This window comes from Corvus kubaryi, unplaced genomic scaffold, assembly GCF_017639235.1.
Source record: "Corvus kubaryi isolate FWS band 111438036 unplaced genomic scaffold, C.kubaryi_AGA036_p1.0 37384, whole genome shotgun sequence".
Lineage (NCBI taxonomy): Eukaryota > Metazoa > Chordata > Aves > Passeriformes > Corvidae > Corvus > Corvus kubaryi.
In genome coordinates this window covers 1767595-1786915 of record NW_024581126.1, presented here as the reverse complement: position 1 = coordinate 1786915, position 19321 = coordinate 1767595, and the positions used below count along the sequence as shown (strand labels likewise).

Below are 19321 nucleotides of genomic sequence, written 5' to 3'. Positions count from 1 at the left end.
GTCCCTTATATCATGTATAATTTATAAGGAGAAATTTACATTGATTTGGCTTATCCTTGATAAGATGATTTGACATGGAAACTTATTCATTGTACATTTGTGTAGATCTTAGAGTAAATACCTTGAAATGGTTGGCAGACAAGGCAGGATGGGCTTTGTGGATGGCAAGAGCTTGAGAACACCTCTCATAGTTGATACTAAAAGATATAATACATTACAGGAGAAATTCGGGATCTCTTTGTATCCTGTGCCACTGGAGTATCTACTTTTTGGAAGCAGCACAGTGAGCACTTCAGAGCTCTTTTAAAGCCTATAAAAAGTTTTCCCCAGATACTCAAAACTGGATATACAATTACCTTTTTTTTTTGAATTATCTTATGATTGCTTGACTTGTTTCACTTGTGATGATAGAGTCAAAACAGTAATAGTGCACACAGATGAGTGTGAAATACAAGAACTGAGCACTTGTGCGGGTTTTCAGGGAGGTGAATCCCTTCACAGCCTGCCCTAGGTAAATATGTGTTTCTGTGAGCAAATACAGCTCCTCTATCAAACAGGTCATTGGGGAGGCCTATATATCTTGTCACAGACTCATTGTGGGCTGCTCCGTGTTCCCTCTAAAGCCAGCTTCTGGTTTCAGTGCATGCCTAATCTGTCTCTAGGCATCTTGGTGTTCATTCTTCTCCTTGGATTCACTGGAAAAACAAGAATAAAGGGTGTTGCGTTCTTCTTGCCACCCATAATAATGTTTCTTCAGCTGGGGGATGTTATATGCTTCTCTCACCTCTGTGACTCTTAAAAATATTGAATGTTGCTCTTGGATGTCCAGTTCCTGTTCTGTCTTGCAGCATTACCTCTCTGTATAATGCTTTTTTTTTTCAAAATTAGAAAACTGTGTAACTCCATGAAGTATGGGAAGCAATTATGACAGAAGGCTGTGATTTGAAATTCAGCTGTGGCACAGTGTTTGATACAGACACTTCCTTAGTGTTAGCCAGTCCTGCAGGGAGTGAGGTGCAAATGGAGGAGCAAAATCAAAAAAATATGTTTTTTTTAAATCAAGGTCTAACTCGCCACAAAGAATTTTTGCCTTGTGGTTATGATGTCCAGGTATTGGAATGATGAATTACTTGTCAGCAGAATTGTCTTGTTAAAGTTTTGGGCTTGACATGATCAGTGGTCTCAGACCTAGGGGGAACTTAACAGAGCTTGGGGAGAAGGATGTACCACTGATGGTCGGCACAAAGAATGCAGAATTTACAGGCCACAGGAACTTTTGGCAGAATTCCCAAGATACGGAAGAAAGTAACAAAGCCAACTCAGCAACTGATGCAACTCTGCACTGTGTGTAGATTGGTCTCTTGCACACCAGGTGAAATAACCTATTTGGGGACAACAGTTACACCTATTCTTTAGGCGGAGAAAGAGGAAAAGCTTGAAAATGGCTTTTTTCCAAAGATATTTTCAATAATCCTCAGGAAGCAATCTATAGAATAATGTTTTGTTTATAAGCACAGGCATTAAACTGACACAGCTGTTAAAATTTATATTTTTGTTGATATGCTGAGTCATGTGAGATGTGGTGCTTTTCATAGTGATCCATTTGCTGTTCCCAGTTCAGCGCTTTTAATCCAAGTGGATTCGATTTTGTTGAATTTGCTGTTTCTAGCCCAAGTATGTTTTTCTTTTCTTTGTTTCCCACAGACACTTTCCTCAAAATAGCTACTGAAGCTTCAATTTATACAGAAGTACTTGATACTGCCAGTTCCTGTTAGTATAAATTCAGCATATTTGTAGCCACAGATGCAGGTTGGGTAATATTAAACCAGCCTAGTGATTTTTCCTATTATTTATAAATTGCTGAACAGAATGTTTCAAAGGGGGAAAAATACTGATATGAAAATAAATTTTGCAAAGTCAAAAAGTTGACTTTTTAGTATACATTTTTAAGCCTTTATGTCTAAAGCTGAGTTTAGACTTCATGAGAGCCTTCATATCACATTTGTAAAGTTGAGGCAAATTCAGAACAGAGCTTTATAGTCAGAGTAACCCATGAGTAGATAGTGTTGTAATAAGAAATACTCATAAGAAATATTTTCCTTCATTGTGTCTGTTGTTTCTCTGTGCAGTCTAACCCTGACCTCAGGTTTTTTACCTTAGAAATGTGGATGAGAATTGCCTCTTTTGATTGCAGAAAATCAGTTTTCTAGGTCATCAACCCTGCTCTTTGTTCTGAGGTTCTGCTGCAGATAAGCATATCTTGGCTACCTCAGTGTCCACTGGGGCCGGTTCCTTCACTGATCCTCACCTATTCCAGTGTCTGCCCGTGTTAAGGAGCATTTAGTCCTCTCCACTCTTCTAAATCTCCAAAGTGAGTTATTTCTGTAAAGATTTGTGGCTTTTACTCTGCATGGAAACATTCACACCTTCACCTCTTCCATCATGTGATTCTTTTGCGGCATTTTTCTAAAAATCAGAAATACCCTGTGCCTTGAACGCTTCCCATAGCATTCCAAAGGCTGCATGGGCTCTACAAACTCTGCCAGTTGCCTGAGGAGTGTTTGCTCTTTGTTGGCAAGGCAGCTGATCTTTACAATGATCCTCTGTGTGCGTCAAGGAATGGAAGAAGTTGAGAAGATTTGAAAATTGGACCTCCTTGCATTTCCTTTGAGATAAAAGATCTTCTGGCCCTGTGTTAGCACTGACCTCCTTCAGTGAAGTAGCTTGCACTTTCACACTAATATTCCAAGTGATACTGAAGCAGAATGGCCACACGATACCTGCAGAATTCAATGCAAAATGTCTGTTTCACAGTGCTTATGTACACTTCTGTATCCCTGGTGGGATTAGTACACGTGAAATTAGATTAATGGAGTAAGTTATTAGGAGTGCTCGTTCTGCTGAGTTGGTTCTGTATCATAATGGTAAAGAATCACAGAATCCTAGAGTGGTTTGGGTTGGGACTATAAAGATCATCCAGTTCTATCCCCTCTGCCATGGGCAGGAACACCTTCTGTTAGACTAGGTTGCTCAGAGGCCCATCCAGACTGACCTTGAACATTTCCAGGGTTGGAACATCCACATCTTCTCTGGGCAAGCTGTGCCAGGGCCTCACCACCTTCACAGGGAAGAGTTTCTTCTGTATATATCCAATCTAAACCTACTCTCTTTCTGTTTGAAGCCATTCCCCGCTGTCCTGTCACTCCAAGCCCTTGTAAAAAGTCCCTCTCCATCTCTCAGGTGGGCTCCCTTCAGGTGCTGGAAGGTCTCCCTGAAGCCCTCTCTTCTCCAGGCTGAACAAACCCAATTCTCTCAGCCTTTCCTTGCAGGGGAGGGGAAATGTTATTTGTAATTCTCCAGGCTTAGAGTGGTTTTTTTTCCAGCAGTATAGTTTGTCGAAATTTTCAGGAGTTTTACAGAGCCCAGCTTTGAAAATTTTGCTTATCACATCTACCTAATCTCTCTCAGTTTCTTTCAAGGGTTTCTCCTCTGCTTTACTCTAGGGCAGAGTTAATTTGTGCATGAATTCTGTGTTTACTTTTATTATAACTCCTCACCTTTCAATTTACCAGAGCATGAATTTACTTTCACGAGGTGGGGGTGGGGGGAAGGTGTGGTGTGAGCACTTTCCCAGGCACTGGAGCTGGAGTTAAGTAACTTCAAAGATCCCACTGAAACGTTGACCTTCATGGAAGAAAATTTGGAGCCGTGACCTTGAGGGCAGTGAGTACCTAAGATTGGAAGGCAAATAAAAAGCACAGTTTATTTTAAATGTTAAAATTTTGAGGATCTAACTTTTCTCAGTTATAAAACTCTCTGAACTAGATGTGAATTGCAATACCAAATCTGACTTTTGTATGTGTTTATTTTAAGAACAGAAATGTTCATATTTTTGCTCAGAAAGTTTCCTCTCATGTATTTTACCAGGTACTGCTTTGTTCAGTCTAAGTTTAAAACCAAGACATTTATTCACCTTGTTGCTTTTTTTTTTTCTTTTAATTTTAACTAGTTAGCAGCTGGAACTAGTTAGATGACAGACAAGTGAACTAAAATAATTAGAATTTTTGCACTTAGTACAGTAACAATGCAACTTTGGTTTTAAGAGTTGCAAAGTCAGAAGCTAGAACATTTTTCCTTTATACTGTGTATAACACAGAAAACTTCATATATCTGATAACAATATAAAATCAAATTATGAAGGGCTTTTTTAAGCTTTTATGAACAAAGTTTAAAGCAACATTGAGGAATGAAGGGCTTCCTGCAGTTGCTGGAAGTGTTACAGAGAGGAGCTGAAGAGAGCTCACTTTGCACATGCCATTCCGTCAGCGTCAGCTTTTATATGTAAGGATGAGACTTTGTGCAAACATGAGTCAGGAAATTTGGTTATGGTACCAGTAGGAACTGTAACTTAATATCCATTAGGCCCGTGGAGGAGTTGCTATGAGGTGATTTGTGTTCTAAAGCATCTAGGTATCAGTCAGATTTAGCATTTTTTAAGGGGGGCTTTCTTTTTTCCTTCACCCTCTGTTCCCCCAAAATTGAAATTCAGACTTGTATTAGCAAACTCGATTTATTTTTGAAAAGAGTCGTTTGACTTTGCCACTTCATAATGCACTGCATTTAACTATGTTCAGTTCCTTTCATATTTTAAATCAAATTATTTAGCATATTATGTTTAAAAGCATCATAGTTCTTATTGCTTGTCGCTCTGACTTTGATCAGTAGCACAGAAACGTGGTGGTTTTACAGTGCCAGGGTAACACCCAGCTGCTTTAGCTGATTTAGCCAGCTTGTTTTCATCATGTTGTACTAATGCTGTGCTTCACTTAAGGATATCCCCTCTCATAAGGACCCCCAGCAATTTGTTGAATAGAGACTTTAGCAGTTCTACCACCTACCTGAAGTAATTCACTATCAGGTCTTTGAATAATCTATATTCCTCTTCCGAGCTACCCATTCTGCCTTAGTGTGGACACTTTACACTTTCCAGTTGAAAAGAAATATGGTTTAATTCCTGTTCTAGCTAATCCTAAAGCCCTCTGAATAGTCTGGATTTTACTTATTTCATAAGGGTTAGTCAATGAAAGAAGATGTTTTTTGCCTTTCAGCCAACTCCAGTGAATCATACGAAGGGGAAATAGAGCAAGTAGTGTCTGTATTAGGAAATAAATGAAATTTAAACTAGAACCATAGAATGGTGAAAAGGACCACAAAAGTCATCTGGTTCCACCCCTTCTGCCATGGGCAGGGATACCTGTCACTATCTCAGGTTGCTCAGGGCCTCATCCAACCTGGCCTTGGACACTTCCAGGGATGGGGCAGCCCCAGCTTCTCTGGGCAACCTGTGCCAGGGCCTCACCACCCTCACAGGGAAGAATTTATTCCTGATATTAAATCTAAACCTGCCCTCCTTCAGCTTAAGACCATTTCCCATTTTTCTGTTGCTACTGCCCTTGTGAAAAGTCCCTCTCCAGCTCTCTTGTAACCCCTTTCGGCACTGGGAAGTTGCTGGAAGATCTCCCTGAAGCCTTCTCTCCTCCAGGCTGAGCAACCCCAACTCTCTCAGCTGTCAGATAAATAGGATTTCTGGCTGGATAGCCCTGGAGGATCCTGCATAAGTAGCATTCCTTAGGCAGTCATTCTAGTGATCATCAGAAGTTATTCCCTGGATTGTTAGTTAGGACTAAGGATTATCTTAATTAGAGAGTTACGGCAGTCTCTGAAAGGCCAGGATCCACCTGTGTGTGTATAATTGTGTAGCTGATGGTGCCATGAGGTGGAGGGATGGATCAGTGGCTGTGCTCCTGTGGGGTGGCTGGATGCTGCACAGTGTGGCTGGGGGAAAAGACGGGTGGGAAAGAGAGAGGGTGGAAGTTGGGCACATATCTGCATTCCAGGGCAGCAGTCATCTTGCAGCTGGAGGAGAGCTTGGAGGACTTCAGAGGTTTATCCAAGGCACTTGATATTTCATTATGCCATTATGTACAGAGCAAGGTAATACTTGAATCTGAATATTTAAACAGTTTACAGACATGTATTTATCATCCCAGGAAAAAAAGGTGGTGGTAGTTAATTGTTACATGCGTCTGCTAAATGTAAGATGAGTTTGTACGCCACACACAGGAGCTGGATTTCTGGAGTTTGTCAAAAACCACACCCCACTTAATTGATAAACTTGGTAACCTCTTTATTATGAGAAACCTTGGGAAAACGTCTGAGTTGCCTAAATTCATATTGTTCATATTCTTATCTCTGGGTAGCTGCTGGTTCAAGCCAGCCATGAAAGATTCAAATTTAATTAAGGGTTTTCATAATTCTGAAGAACATCTTGCTCATAGTGAAATGTCTGTTAAATATTACGTTTCTTTTGGAGACAGTAAGTTGTAGTTTTACATACAGAATGTAGGTTAAGAAATTTGCAAGGGATACTGGCTCTCTGAGCACAATAGCTCTACCAGGGATTTTTCATTTTATTTGAAATGCAAATCTCAGATTAGGAGTTATAGTGTAAAACTAGCTTAGCAAAATAAATTTCAGGGATTCAGACCAGTTTGCTCTGTCTGCACTTCCTGGAAGATCTCATTATTTTGGCAGTTACAACAAACAGGTTTGCAATATCTCTGTGGGCAGGGCTCTAAATTAGTATGAGCGCGTGGCTTAGAAGGGATGATAATAATTTAGACTTATGTCTGCTTAACAGTAAAACTTCAGCTATTAATAGCGAGGAATTTTTACTGATCAGGGAAAAAAAGTAAATTCTTGTCCTCCTAGAGACCTGAAAAGGTGAGTAGCCTGGTTCTTGTATTTTGCTGGCATATGAATTAATCTAATAAGTCTTGAAGGTTAGAATTTGCTAATATTAAAGCTTGTAGTGTAATGTTAGAGGTAGCTTTTGTTCGGCTTTGTTACCAAAGCTGAAAAAACTTGGGTTTTTTAAAATACATGTATATATTTACATAAGTAAATAAGTCATGGTGTTTTGCATCCATTGAGGTCAGTCAGAAATGAAAACTGTGAAAGGAATTGTAATTGCCAGCAAATAGATGGATCCTGTTTGAGGGATTGATACAGTTGTCTTGTTATTTAATAATATTTTAAAAAGAATCCATAGTCGAAGATATTTCTATAGAATTAGATCAGAAATGGTAGCTGAAAGCCCAGGAGATCTAACAAGCTATTTTCATAATACTGCTCAGAACAGCCAAACTGTAAGAAGGGAGTGTCTGGGAAAGTAAGACTTGCCTGGAGCACAAGCAACAGGTCTGTCTAGAAAAAGATGTCAAGCAAGTAATATTACATTATCTCTCTGGAGCAAAGAACATTGCTTTTATTAATAAATCGTTGTTTGATCAGCAGGTTTTGCTATAGCTTAATGCAGTTAGGCAGCAAATACACTATGAGCACAGGTGAGAAAACAGGCTGGCTCTGGAGGCCAGGAAGAGATAGGAGACTTTCTTCTGGTGAAGTTTTTCAGCAAAACTTTCTGGGTTTTCCCAAGGCTTTGATGGGAGGTTTTTCTGTAACTGATTTTTCAAGTTTGTAATGTCGTGTATCAGCATTTTCTGTCCCTTTGTCACTTCAGGTGATGAAATACTATATCAGATGGTAAGAAGAAATGTAGTCCTGCATTTCTTGTTTGAGCAGCCATGTACTGCTGCTCCAGCCCACGGAGCAGTAGCTGTCATCACAAACAAGATCATGGAGTGCAACCTAGAAATAGAAACTCTGTACTATATTTAGCATTTTTCATTCTTTTACTCTCTTCTAATTCTGAGCCAGAAATCTGCTGCCCTGATTTCCCAACACAGCTGGTGGCCATGCATTTCTGGGGGAGCGGCTGGTAGCCACAGCGGCGAGGAAGCCCCGGTGCCTCTCTGGCAGCTCTTTGCTGTAGGTGGATTTCCTGTCACTGAGGTGATTATTACCCGTGGTATGGCTGCTTTGAGCTAGAGGAAATACTGCGAGGAAGGAGGATCATTGCAGCTGAGAAGTCTTTGGTGGCCTGTAATGTGGCAACAGAAGATGGAAATCTCCCAAAACCCAGCAAATGGAAGCAGCAGGATCAGAGGGAGTGTCTGTAAAGTTCACGTGTAAAAGAAAGCACTCTGAAATTTTAAGTTTATATCAGCTGACTTAATGACTTTCCAGATTATTCCGAGCACAATTTATGTTATTTCCTTACCAATAAATGAAATATTTGGGTGACATGTACTTTGGTTAAATTTAGCATTGTTCGTACTTAAAAGATTATTTTGACAAAAACGGAGGGACCAAAACCACCCATTCATTTCCATTAATCTTGGCCTTGGGGGACACTAAAGATGAGGCATTCTCACATTGCTCTTCAGATCAATGTGATCTGGAGTTAAATCGTGGCTTACCCACTGTGACAGGCTATAAAAGGCAGAGTTCAAATTAGAACATTGCAGTTTCTGACTCATTCCTGCATCTGTCTCTCTAGATAGTGGGGTGATACATGTTAACCTGAATGAACATAGGATGCTGATAATACAGAGGTTTTATTAACAAATTAGCTTTCTTTGTGTATGTTTCCCCAGCACCACGGAGAAAAGCCTGTGTCTCAGGATTCTTCGTTTTCAAGAGAAGAAAATAATTTTGATTTGATAGTACAAATTTTCACTGTAATATTTATTTATATTCAAGCTACTTGAATTCTTAGCACATGTAATCCCATGATAAACACAGATTAGTGGCATTTCAGCAGCATTGGAATAACAGGCCCCACAAACATAGGCCCATTTCCTATACACTTAGCCACAGTTTGAGTTATTTGAAGGATATCTCTGTCCGTAGTCAGACAGGTGTCTTTTGTGGTGCTTACAAAGCTGTTAAAATTGAACAGTTTTTAATCACAGCTCTTAAAACTTGCTGTATAAGAAGACTGAATGTCAAAAGACTGAATTGCAGCCTTCATGGAAAAGAAATCAAAATACTGTGACCCTTTGTGGGCTTTGTGAGTGCTTTGAGTTGTGTGTTAGAGCTCTGCGAATCACATGCGCAAGAACAATCCCTGTTTCCTCGCTGTGTGGGCACTGGTCTCATGCTTCAGCAATGAAGTGATGTGCAAAAGGGCCTTATTCCAGAGGGGATTTTCACTGGCAGTGAAATGGACTGCATAAATTCTTCTCTCCTTTGAAATGTCATCTGTTGGCAGCAGCAGCTGATACTTGACTTAGAGTCCAGCAACGCTAACTCACAAGCAGAGACTCATTTTGGAAGATTTTTCTTGTTGTTGTTACCCTTATTGTCAGATGGTAGCATGAATGTATTTAATCCTGTTTTAAAGCAGCAGCAGTAACTTCAGAGACTTCATACCCGGGGCATTTTGGTTATTTGAACAGAAAGAATTGTATTTTCAGTGTCATGAAAGATGTGGTGGAAAGATTGAATGGGGATAGAGAAAGGAGGAGTAAAAACTATTTCAGAATTACCTTTACTCTTAAGGCAACAGTCACAAAGCAGAGCTCCTACAGATTCCTGCTTTTAGGCTAGACATGTTTTGCCCCTGTCTGCATTCCTTCATTGAACCTTAGACAATCTTCTTTTTTTTCCCCAGAGAGGAAAAGGCTGAAATACACTGAACTTTGAATCTAGGAAACCATTGTTAAGGATAATGAGCAGGGGAATCTCAGACTTCCAGTACTTGAAATTCTTTGGGTTTTTTTCACTTGCATTTCACCATTTTAGTAAAATCACTTCAAAAAATTAATCAGAACACCCAAGTCATCTATCAAGAATAGGAACAGTTTTGTTAGTTTTCTTATTACTAGGCTGTGTTTTTGGTAGTGTGGACTTCTGTTTGTGTGGCATAATATATAATGTGACAGTGAAATGTATTTTCTATCAGGTTATTTAGTGTAATGCACGTGGTTTATTCTGTCTTTTCAGTCAAGAGAGTAAAGATCTGAAGAAATTACAGATGATGGCTTCTGATGCCAGTCATATGCTGGAAGCAGCTTTGGAGCAGATGGATGACATCATTGCAGGTACAATAATGCTTTGTTTTTCACCATACTGTCTTGAGATTTAACTGTCTGGTTTACTTTTTAATAATTATTCTCAATTTATCAAATTCTCTGACATGCAGATGTCACTATTAACAATCTGGTTAAAACTCTGTGGAGAAAACTGAAAGTAAGATAAAGGAGGAAACCCCACCAATTTCCCCTCAGACATGTGAATACTGGAGCAAGAGAGATTTGCTTTGCTTTAATGCTATATGGTAACCTAAACACATCCTCAGCCATGTGGTAACATTCCATATTTTATATGTCAGTTTTTTATTTCAACGTGTCTTTAAAAAAAGTTTTCACCAAGTCTTCTGGCTGGTTGGATAATATATAACTGCATTTTACAAACACATGCACATATAGATATATAAAAATTACATTAATTTCTTTAATTATGATGTATTTATTTCAAACAGCTTGCCTATTAATTATCTTCATGGCCTATATTTTGTTGAATTTTATATCCAGAAGTGGAGCTGTGAATTTTTTTCACACTTCTGTCCACTAGAAAGGCATATGATGCAAGAAGAACTTGCTGTCTTTTGGTGCTCTCATGGCAAGGCAATTAAAAGATTCACTCTCACCATTACAGCATCCCAGAAGAGAAGTTAATTTCTGTGGTTAGGCCTTGGTAGCCTTGGGGTCTGTGCTCACACACCGTTCAGTAGGAGCTCCTAAAAGGAGTGTCAGGGTAGGGCCATGATCTCACTTGTGAACAGTGGGAAAGAATTCACTAAAGCTTTATAAATCTGAGTAGTGACACCCAAGCTGAGCCTTCTTCCCTGGTGATGAAGACGATGACATCAGCCTCTTGTTACTGCAGTTGTGCTGCTCCTTGATCTTCTTCCTGCTTTTCCAATGAAGCTTTATGTCCAGAGACTAATTCGGAGCTTTAAATACCGCCATCAGACTAGCCATGACCAGGCTGGAAGTCATTATCCAGGATTTTTAGTTTGAACAATCACTAGGGTTTTGTTTGTTTGGTTTTTGCATCCTCACGAGAGTCTTCACTTTATTCTAGATGTGCAAGCTTTAACAGGCTGCTGAGATATACAGAATTGTAAACATGAATATGGGATTGATATAATCGAAATAACTTTTCAGTCTGATGGAACAAATTCTAGGCAAGTAGGAAAAAATCACACATGTATTTCCTTCTCCTGAATGCAAAACCTTATTCTAACAAGATTTTAACCAATGGAAGTTAATTGGGATGTTATTTTTTCACACCTTACAAAACACATTAACAGATAGGGAAGCACTGGACTTCCCTCAGATGTGTAAGGAGAGAATAAGAAAAGCAAATCCCAAACTATGATTCATAAACTAGGGACCTGTAATTCTTTTTTAGCTACTGTAAGCCTTGGGATGCAATGGAACCTGTGCTCCGAAATCACCTGCACACAAATGCAACTCAGTGTCTCTTTTCTGTGGTGATTCATACATAGCTCAGCGCACACTGGTGGGGTATCATGGATGCACTGGTGGTTCCACTCCTCAGAAAAATCAAGAGAATAAAAAGAGAGTCACTCTATTTAAATTGATTTTCAGAATTGACCCTTTTTTTTTTTTTTTCCAGGACCTGTCAGTTGTGAGGCCGGGTAAGACAGTAGGTGTTTAGTGTTGGGTGTTTTTTTCATGGTATGGAAAGATAGCCTCATAATATGTGACATAACTGATTAAATGGCAATGTATGACTGCCTAAGAAAATCCTTTTTTTTTCTAAGTTTCATGCTAAAAAAAAATGAGGCCAGAAGATGGCTTTCATTTTGTTTGTTTGTTTTTACTATTCTTTTTCCTGCTCCTTTTTCAGATTGCTTGTGCCATGCCATTTCAGGGTTTAATCTTGACAAACAAGGAATAGAATTAAATTTTGCCAGGCTTTCAAACAACATCACATTTACCCCCATCGCTTAGCTGTTGTGATGATGGAGAACAGTGATGCAGAGAGGCAAAGCAAATGCTGGAAGAACTGTTCAGTGGAACTCAGCTGATCACAGCTGTTCAGTGGTGGTGATGGTGACCAAGCTCTAAACTAAAAAGATTCAGGCATGCCTGTGGCATGTGGAGTTTATTTCCACAGTGCATGGATAGCTCACGAGAGGATTGGCAACCTCTTCAAGAGAGTTGACCTTGTGACGTTGCATAACTTACATTTTCAGTCTAATCCACTGATAGGCAGTATGACATGGAAAGCAGGCTTATGCAAAGATATCTAATGGGAGAAGAAAAAAAGTATTTCCCAGACAGTGCATCTGTCAAACCTCATTGATGTTAATTGAATGTTTCCCATATGATTTCAGAGTTATATCTACCTGCACTAATAAAGAAACATATTGATTTATTGCTTTACTTAGTGAAAACTCAATTGTTTGGAAAGGTTGTTTACCTTGTTTCTTTATTATTTTTCTTTGCTAGGAATAGATAAAACTTTTCAAGACAGATTAAGTGTGTTGTCATTCTCCTCTAGGCAATGTTCTGTGTGTTCCAGAACTATTTCTCCAATATTCTGGTATGATTGAAGGACCAAGTACATCTGCTGGAGTCTGTACTTGGATACAGCTATTATCCCAATTTGTCTGAGATTGAGGAACAGAATGATTATTCAAATTTGATTCTCCCTAATTCAATCCAGTAAGCTTCTGTATGCAATTTGGGCAGAGACTGGAAAACAGGAATGGTTTCTTGTCCTGCATGGTGGGAGAAAAAATAAAGTAGAAAACCCCTTTGAAAGGATGACTGTAAGACTTTACTGAAACAAACCAGGACTGAGATTGCTTCAAATATTGGAAAAATCATCTGTACAAATGTAGCTGCTGTTAGAGTCAGCTGGAAACAGCAAAAATTGACTGCTAAGAGCTTGTGCTATTTCAGTTTGCTGTATCCAGATTCTGTGGACATGGCCAGGATTCAAAGACCAAGGTTAAGCTTCATGACTGATATAAACTTAGGTAGCTGATAAAAAAGATGTCTTCTTTTGGAATGAGGCCTCAGTGGGTACCAGGAGAGCCACATGCTTCTCTTGGCCTCAGAAACTTCGTCTTTAGGCACACAATTAGTATTAATCCCGTTTTAGAGAACTGAGAAATCCAGGCATGTATATCTGACGTTGCTTAACTTTTTGAAGCTTAACATGCAATACCAGCATCCTCTCTGTTTAATGAGAAAACAGTCTTCATTTCTTTCATTCACTTTATTATCATCAAAATACTAGATTGTGGCCTTGTCCTTTAGGATAAGAACTGGATATATGCAAATATATATTACAACTGTTAACACATTTGCACTTTCAGCCTTCCCTTTCCTATCCCTTGCTCCAAGAGGTAACATCTCTCATGCATGGTTCTGATTAATCCAGCCAAGGAGTCCCACTGTAGCCTGTGCTCATTCTCAGTGCAACACAAAACGTATTAGTGCTTAGACTGCATGAGGGCAGGATTGTGAGGCAAGATTAACAAATTGAATTTCACTGGGCCTGATCCAATTTGACAGATAGGTCAGTGTTCCCAAGTCTTTTATGCTCGGGTACATCTGTACTGATAACCCGCCCTCATAGCTATATAAATTAAGCACGCTAAATGATTAGCCTTATTTGACTAAAATAGCAAAAAGGGCTAATGTGATTGTCAATGAACATCACTGAGCCATTAGCTGGAATGACTTGCACTCCAAACAGAGGCTTCCTCTAAAGAAAGCACCATATATCAGATCCGTCTACTCGTTCTTTATTTGAGGTGCGTGACTTTGGCATTGCTTCCTCTGAACTTTCACCAAGTCACTACTTCTCCTTTTATTCAGCTTCTACTTGTTTATTAAAATGTGTTTCTTTATAGGACTGTAGATTTTGGTTATTTTTCTTTGCAATATATCCTAATAAATTAATGCAGTTTTTATTTTACAATTATTTTATATCAAACTGCTTCTCTCAGTCGTCAATTTGTAAGTCCATTATTTCTCTTTGTGATTAGTGACTATTAATTGTAAGGTCTAAAAACTCCTGTCACAAAATAGTCTGCTGCAGCTCCAGAGTGTCTTCAAATTCACCAAGTTATCAGTGTAATTATTGAGTTTCCTTTTAACCAGAGCTCCTGCAATTACTGCTTACTGGAAAATAATGAGAAAGTTAAATATGCTATCACATGGGTCTGTACTGATATTTCAGTATTAGCACAGAAAGATTAAAAGCTAAATCCAATTAAAAAGTTGGGCCAGAAGTTGTCTAAGGAGTATTCATGTTTGAATTCCCTTCTCCTGAGTTGACAGAATGTTGGTGTTCAGTTCATGGCTGTGGCTGCTGTGTTAGAAACCCAACCACTTCCACAGCCTTGCTGGCAAAGGGGCCTGCAGAGGAAGTTGTGCTTAAGAGGATGAGCAAGGTTTTAGTTCAAGTTTAACGTATTTTCCTCATGGGCTCTACTGGCCAGAATTTGAAGGAGGACCTGTTTGTGGGGATTACTAAATCAGCTCTAATAAGTGATTAGAACTTGGATTCTAAATGCAGGGGTGGACAAAAAAAAAATACTGACAGTCATTTGAACTCTTTTGGATGGATTTTGGGTTTTGTGGAATAAAGTTTTCACTGAGTTCCTACGTAAATAAAAGGAGAACAGAATATTTCCTGGTGACCTCATCCTTTACCCTTGAATAGCCACATGTCATCACAGGATTCATTCAGTCTCACAGCACTTTAACTGAAGAAGATGGACACTTCTGTTCTGCTTCATGGGGGATTGAAATTGTGCAGACCAGACAAATTAATTCTATTTTTCTGTGGTGTGTGCTGGGGAGGTGCTGGTGGGTCTTTTTTGAAGTACATGCTGGGTGATGTGCAGCTGCTGGGCACAGTTGTGCCTGTCTAGAATGGCTAGAAAATAGCTTCTGTTTTTACTTTTCAGTTTGTACACTTCCAGGTGGTTTTATATTTTTATCACTTAAGTCCTATTAAAGGTTCACAATACTTTCAAATTCAGAATTTGGTCTCTACAGTAAAGGTGTATAACTTTTTCTAATTCTAGTAGGAATCTTCGTACAATTTCGCTTCAGAGCATTGAACTGACTGTAGTTAAAACAATGATGAAAAAACAGAACAATTTAAAAACTGAGCAGTTTCCTTCATTGTAGATCAGTGTAATTGGACAACAACAATTGCAGTGGTTTTTTTTCCTTGCATCTTCTAAATAAATTACAATTGTGTTAAAAGGCTTTGCTTCAGTTATGATTAGTGCATTTCCTTTTCATTTTCTGTTCTTTTTCAGTCAATGATTTAGGGGTTTTTTTCTGAACCAAAGAAATAATATATCTAGAGCACTTGTTTATCTTGTTACTGCTATGCATTAAGTAAGGTGAGCATTTGTGAAGTTACGTAGTGGCTTTTTTAACCATTAAGTACAGTGTGTTTATGCATAGATCTTATAGCAATAGAGATATGAAAAAGGAAATTACATAGAAAATTGCTTGAAATGAGGTCTTTGATAGAGAAATATGTAACCTCCTGTCATAACAGTTCCAGAAAATTATGTGTCAAGAATGATGGGGAAAGGGAGAGATAAAAATTGTGTGTGACCTCTAAACATCCAGGATATTAAAAGAGGAAATATAAAAGCTTAACACAAATATTTATGGTTCATAATTTGTGGGATTTTATTTTATAACACTTAAAACTTGTTTTAGGTGCTGACATTTGTCTTCAGATACTTGACTTCAGAAAAGCAGATTAGTAAATTCCTTAGACGTCAACAATAACCTATTTATAGCAATTAAAATATTTTAAAGATTTAAAAATATAGCAATTCAATGTCTTTCTATTCACTTAATTCATAACTTTTCATGTCAGCTCTCTGTGTCCTTGCTTATAATTTTGTTAACACCACCTAAGATGCAGCCTCTCCAAGTGTACACACTTGAATAACCATTACAGCAATTTGTTACTATAGCCAGCTATTTATTGAAGCTTTTACACGTGCTGTAGCCTTCAAGTTGAGACCTTGCATAAGTTTCCAGGTGCAGTTTTGATCTGTGTTTTGAAAGCATGTGAAAATCAGGGCACCTTGCACGCTGCTTTGTGCATGTGCAGCACTGGCCACTGATTCCTTCCCCAGGGTTGCCAGAGCAACCTGACCTTTGGAATTTCCTCAATTTTGAGTGCTTAACCTTGCAAGAGGTCACTACAGCTGTTTAGGCTACTGTTTAGGCCAAACATGCTTCCTGTTCTCACTTTCTCACAGATCGTGGGGCTCTGAGCACAGGATTGAGAGGGGATACTCCTCATCTTGTCTGAAGGACTGATGGATTCCCTCTGTAAACAGGGCAGTACTACAGAAGTGACAGAGCTGAAAGCACTGAGAACATCTTTCCTATAAATACTTCACTATCATAAAAAAATAGGTGTTTAAAATTGTTTTTTATAAGGCAAAATTGTCCTTTGAAGGTCCAAGTCAGGCTGATTTACTGATCAGTTAGGTCTTTGGCTTCCCTTGCGTGTGTTTCTGGCTTTCCAGCAAAAGAACAAAATTAGAAGTTTTCTTGAAAAATGGGAGTTAAAACTAGTTCAAAATGGAAAAATACTTACTGTTTAAATACGCTACTTTGAATTCTTTATTTCTGACAAGAGACAGTTTTTTTAAGTATAAAACAGCAAAAATACTGTCATGTCCTAGACGCCTATATCAGCTTACCAAGCTGCAGTAAATGCTTTTCATTTATACCAAATAAACATCATTGCTGTTTGTATTGAGTTTTGAGAAAGAATTGAAAAGAAACAGATATGTAAATAGCTGCAGATACAACATGTGGCAAAGAAAGGCAGATAAACCATGATGGCCATAGCCCCACGGGACTGAAAATCTGCGACACAAAGGTCCTTTTGTAGTTTGCATGATGTGATCTGTTTTTCAGTACATGAGTGAGTCAGTTGTTTAACAGGCAAGTGAACAGTTTTCTAGGATTGCAATTTAGTTTGATATCATTAAATTCAAAATCATATCTTGTCCACTTCCTACTTTAAGGCAATGAAATTCGTTTGAGAGTCTTTTTAAAAATGAAAACGGTGGAATCTTAATGAAACAAGTTTCCTTTATTTCCTCACAAACTGAATGTGCTTACTATTCCTTATTACAAGCAATTACAGATTCTGTACTAAAACCACTGTTTTACTTAGACTACTGGCTTCACTGGCCCTAAATACACTCCTTTTTTATGTGTAATCAAAAAAAAAAAAAAAAAAAAGAGAAAAATGTTGCAAATATTTTCTCTTCTTTAATGAATGTGTTGATCCTGTTTTTCCTGTGCAGTGGAGACTCAGCCTCAAACCTCCATCACAGCTGCATAATCCATCTTCCTTTTTTCAGCAGGCTGCTTAGCTTGTGTTTCTGGATAGGAGAGACCTTTCTGTTGTAGCTGTGTGTGCAGTCCCTAAATGTGCTGCACATCGCAGCTCAGCATCTGGTAGCGTGTAGGAAAAAAGTCTGAGTAATTACACCTATAATTTGCATAAGAAATTATAGACAGTTCTTGAAAATTGTCTCAAAGATGCCATGTGTTATTGTAGGAAGAGCTCAGCTCAAAATCATCTGAGCTGCATGAAGCTCTCATCTGAATGTGGTCATTAGCGTTTCTAGACTTGGAAAATTTTTCCTAGGGCTTCCTGCTAATCCAGCTTAATAGTTACTTTTCCCTGTAGTTAAAGATCTAAAAGCAGAGATTTGAGGAGAAGATGAGCTGTGATTCAAAACACACCGTTTGTGATGTATTCTGCATTACAGTATGAGAAGAAAGGATTGTGTGAGCTCCCTCTTCACTCATTTTGCAGGAGGCTTAGGGAACCAGGAGGCTGAAATATGTCCTGTCCAGCCCTTACTGCTAGTTTACATAAATTCACATTTTCAAGGCTGTCTTCATGAGAAAAAGAAAACTGTGCTTCAAAGAAAATTACACTTTGTAGTCTTGAAGGAGAGAGGAAGAACTTGGACAACCTATATGCTCACTGAGTAAATATTCAGGTAAAAATGTGTTCTCTAGCAGTGTAATGATTGACTGAAAGGCCAGAGGAAATGTATGTTTATAACTCTGCTCTAACCACTGTTGGTCAGATGTCAAAATTGTTGCTCTTGAATATTTCAGCTTTGTAGAAAGTCATCCTTACCCAGCATAGATGAAGTTTTTGGGGGTTGCTGTGGGGTTTTTGTTTGTTTTTGCTGGTTTCTGATCTAAAGGAGCCAGCAGTCTTAGGAAAATCTCTTTTTAACCACTGATGGTTGAGTTGTGCATTACCAGGACGTTTCTTTTTTTTCAAAACTCAGCCAGTTTGAGAGCAAAAAAAAATGAGATGACAAGGATGAAATTAAGATGCAAGGGCAAGTGAGAGATCAGACACAGCATCTACTGCTAAGAGAGACAGAAGTTGTGTGATGGATGAATGTATACACATAAGCTGAGGAGAGGGGATTTTCGAACTGGCCAGGCTTTTGCCTCTTTCTTTACTTGTGCTTAGTAACTTATTTTTGCAAGCTACTGGCAGTGCTATTTTCTGAATAGGTTATGTATTTGCCCAAAAGGAATGTTTCTTTGAAGCCATTCTGCTAATTGCAAGGAACTCTGAGAGAAAAATGTGCTTGCACAGTCAGGGTGTAAGAAATGTGTAACTTTAGAGTTGTTTTCCTTGTTTTATTATTTATTTTATTCTTCCTACCTACATACAATGTGCAGCAGCATTTAACCTCCTTCACCCACTAGCTGTTTGGGAAGGTCAGAAGTGAGCCACTTGGAATGTCTGAGTTTCAACACTCTCTCTCTCTCTCTCTCTTTCTCTCTCTCTTTCTCTCTCTTTCTCTCTTTCTTTCTCTCTCTTTCTCTCTTTCTTTCTCTCTCTTTCTCTCTCTCTTTCTCTCTCTTTCTCTCTTTCTCTCTCTCTTTCTCTTTCTTTCTCTTTCTCTCTTTCTCTCGTTCTCTCTCTTTCTCTTTCTGTTTCTCTCTGTTTCTCTCTCTTTCTCGTTCTCTCTCTTTCTCTTTCTCTTTCTCTTTCTCTTTCTCTTTCTCTCTCTTTCTCTCTCTCTCTCTCTTTCTCTCTCTTTCTCTCTCTCTTTCTCTCTTTCTTTCTCTCTTTCTCTCTTTCTCTTTCTTTCTCTTTCTCTCTCTCTCTTTCTCTCTCTTTCTCTCTCTTTCTCTCTTTCTCTCTTTCTCTCTCTCTTTCTTTCTCTCTTTCTCTCTCTCTTTCTCTCTCTCTTTCTCTCTCTTTCTCTCTCTTTCTCTCTCTTTCTCTCTCTTTCTCTCTCTTTCTCTCTCTTTCTCTCTCT

The 19321-nt window shown here is 38.7% G+C and overlaps 1 protein-coding gene across 11 annotated transcripts in view; it reads left to right on the top strand.

Annotated features, from left to right (window-relative positions):
• Window positions 1-19321, top strand: part of PPFIBP2 (PPFIA binding protein 2) — a 99926-nt gene that overhangs the window by 12473 nt on the left and 68132 nt on the right. For 8 of the 11 annotated variants that reach the window (XM_042035614.1, XM_042035611.1, XM_042035610.1 and 5 more), the window contains exon 2: window positions 9910-10007. In XM_042035614.1, the coding sequence (XP_041891548.1) occupies window positions 9941-10007 (67 nt within the window). In that variant the 5' untranslated portion in view covers window positions 9910-9940. Of the gene's footprint in view, window positions 1-3698; window positions 3724-6685; window positions 6784-9909; window positions 10008-17897; window positions 18029-19321 lie in introns of those variants that run through there. The other 3 variants (XM_042035615.1, XM_042035613.1, XM_042035616.1) reach the window with 3 other exon arrangements.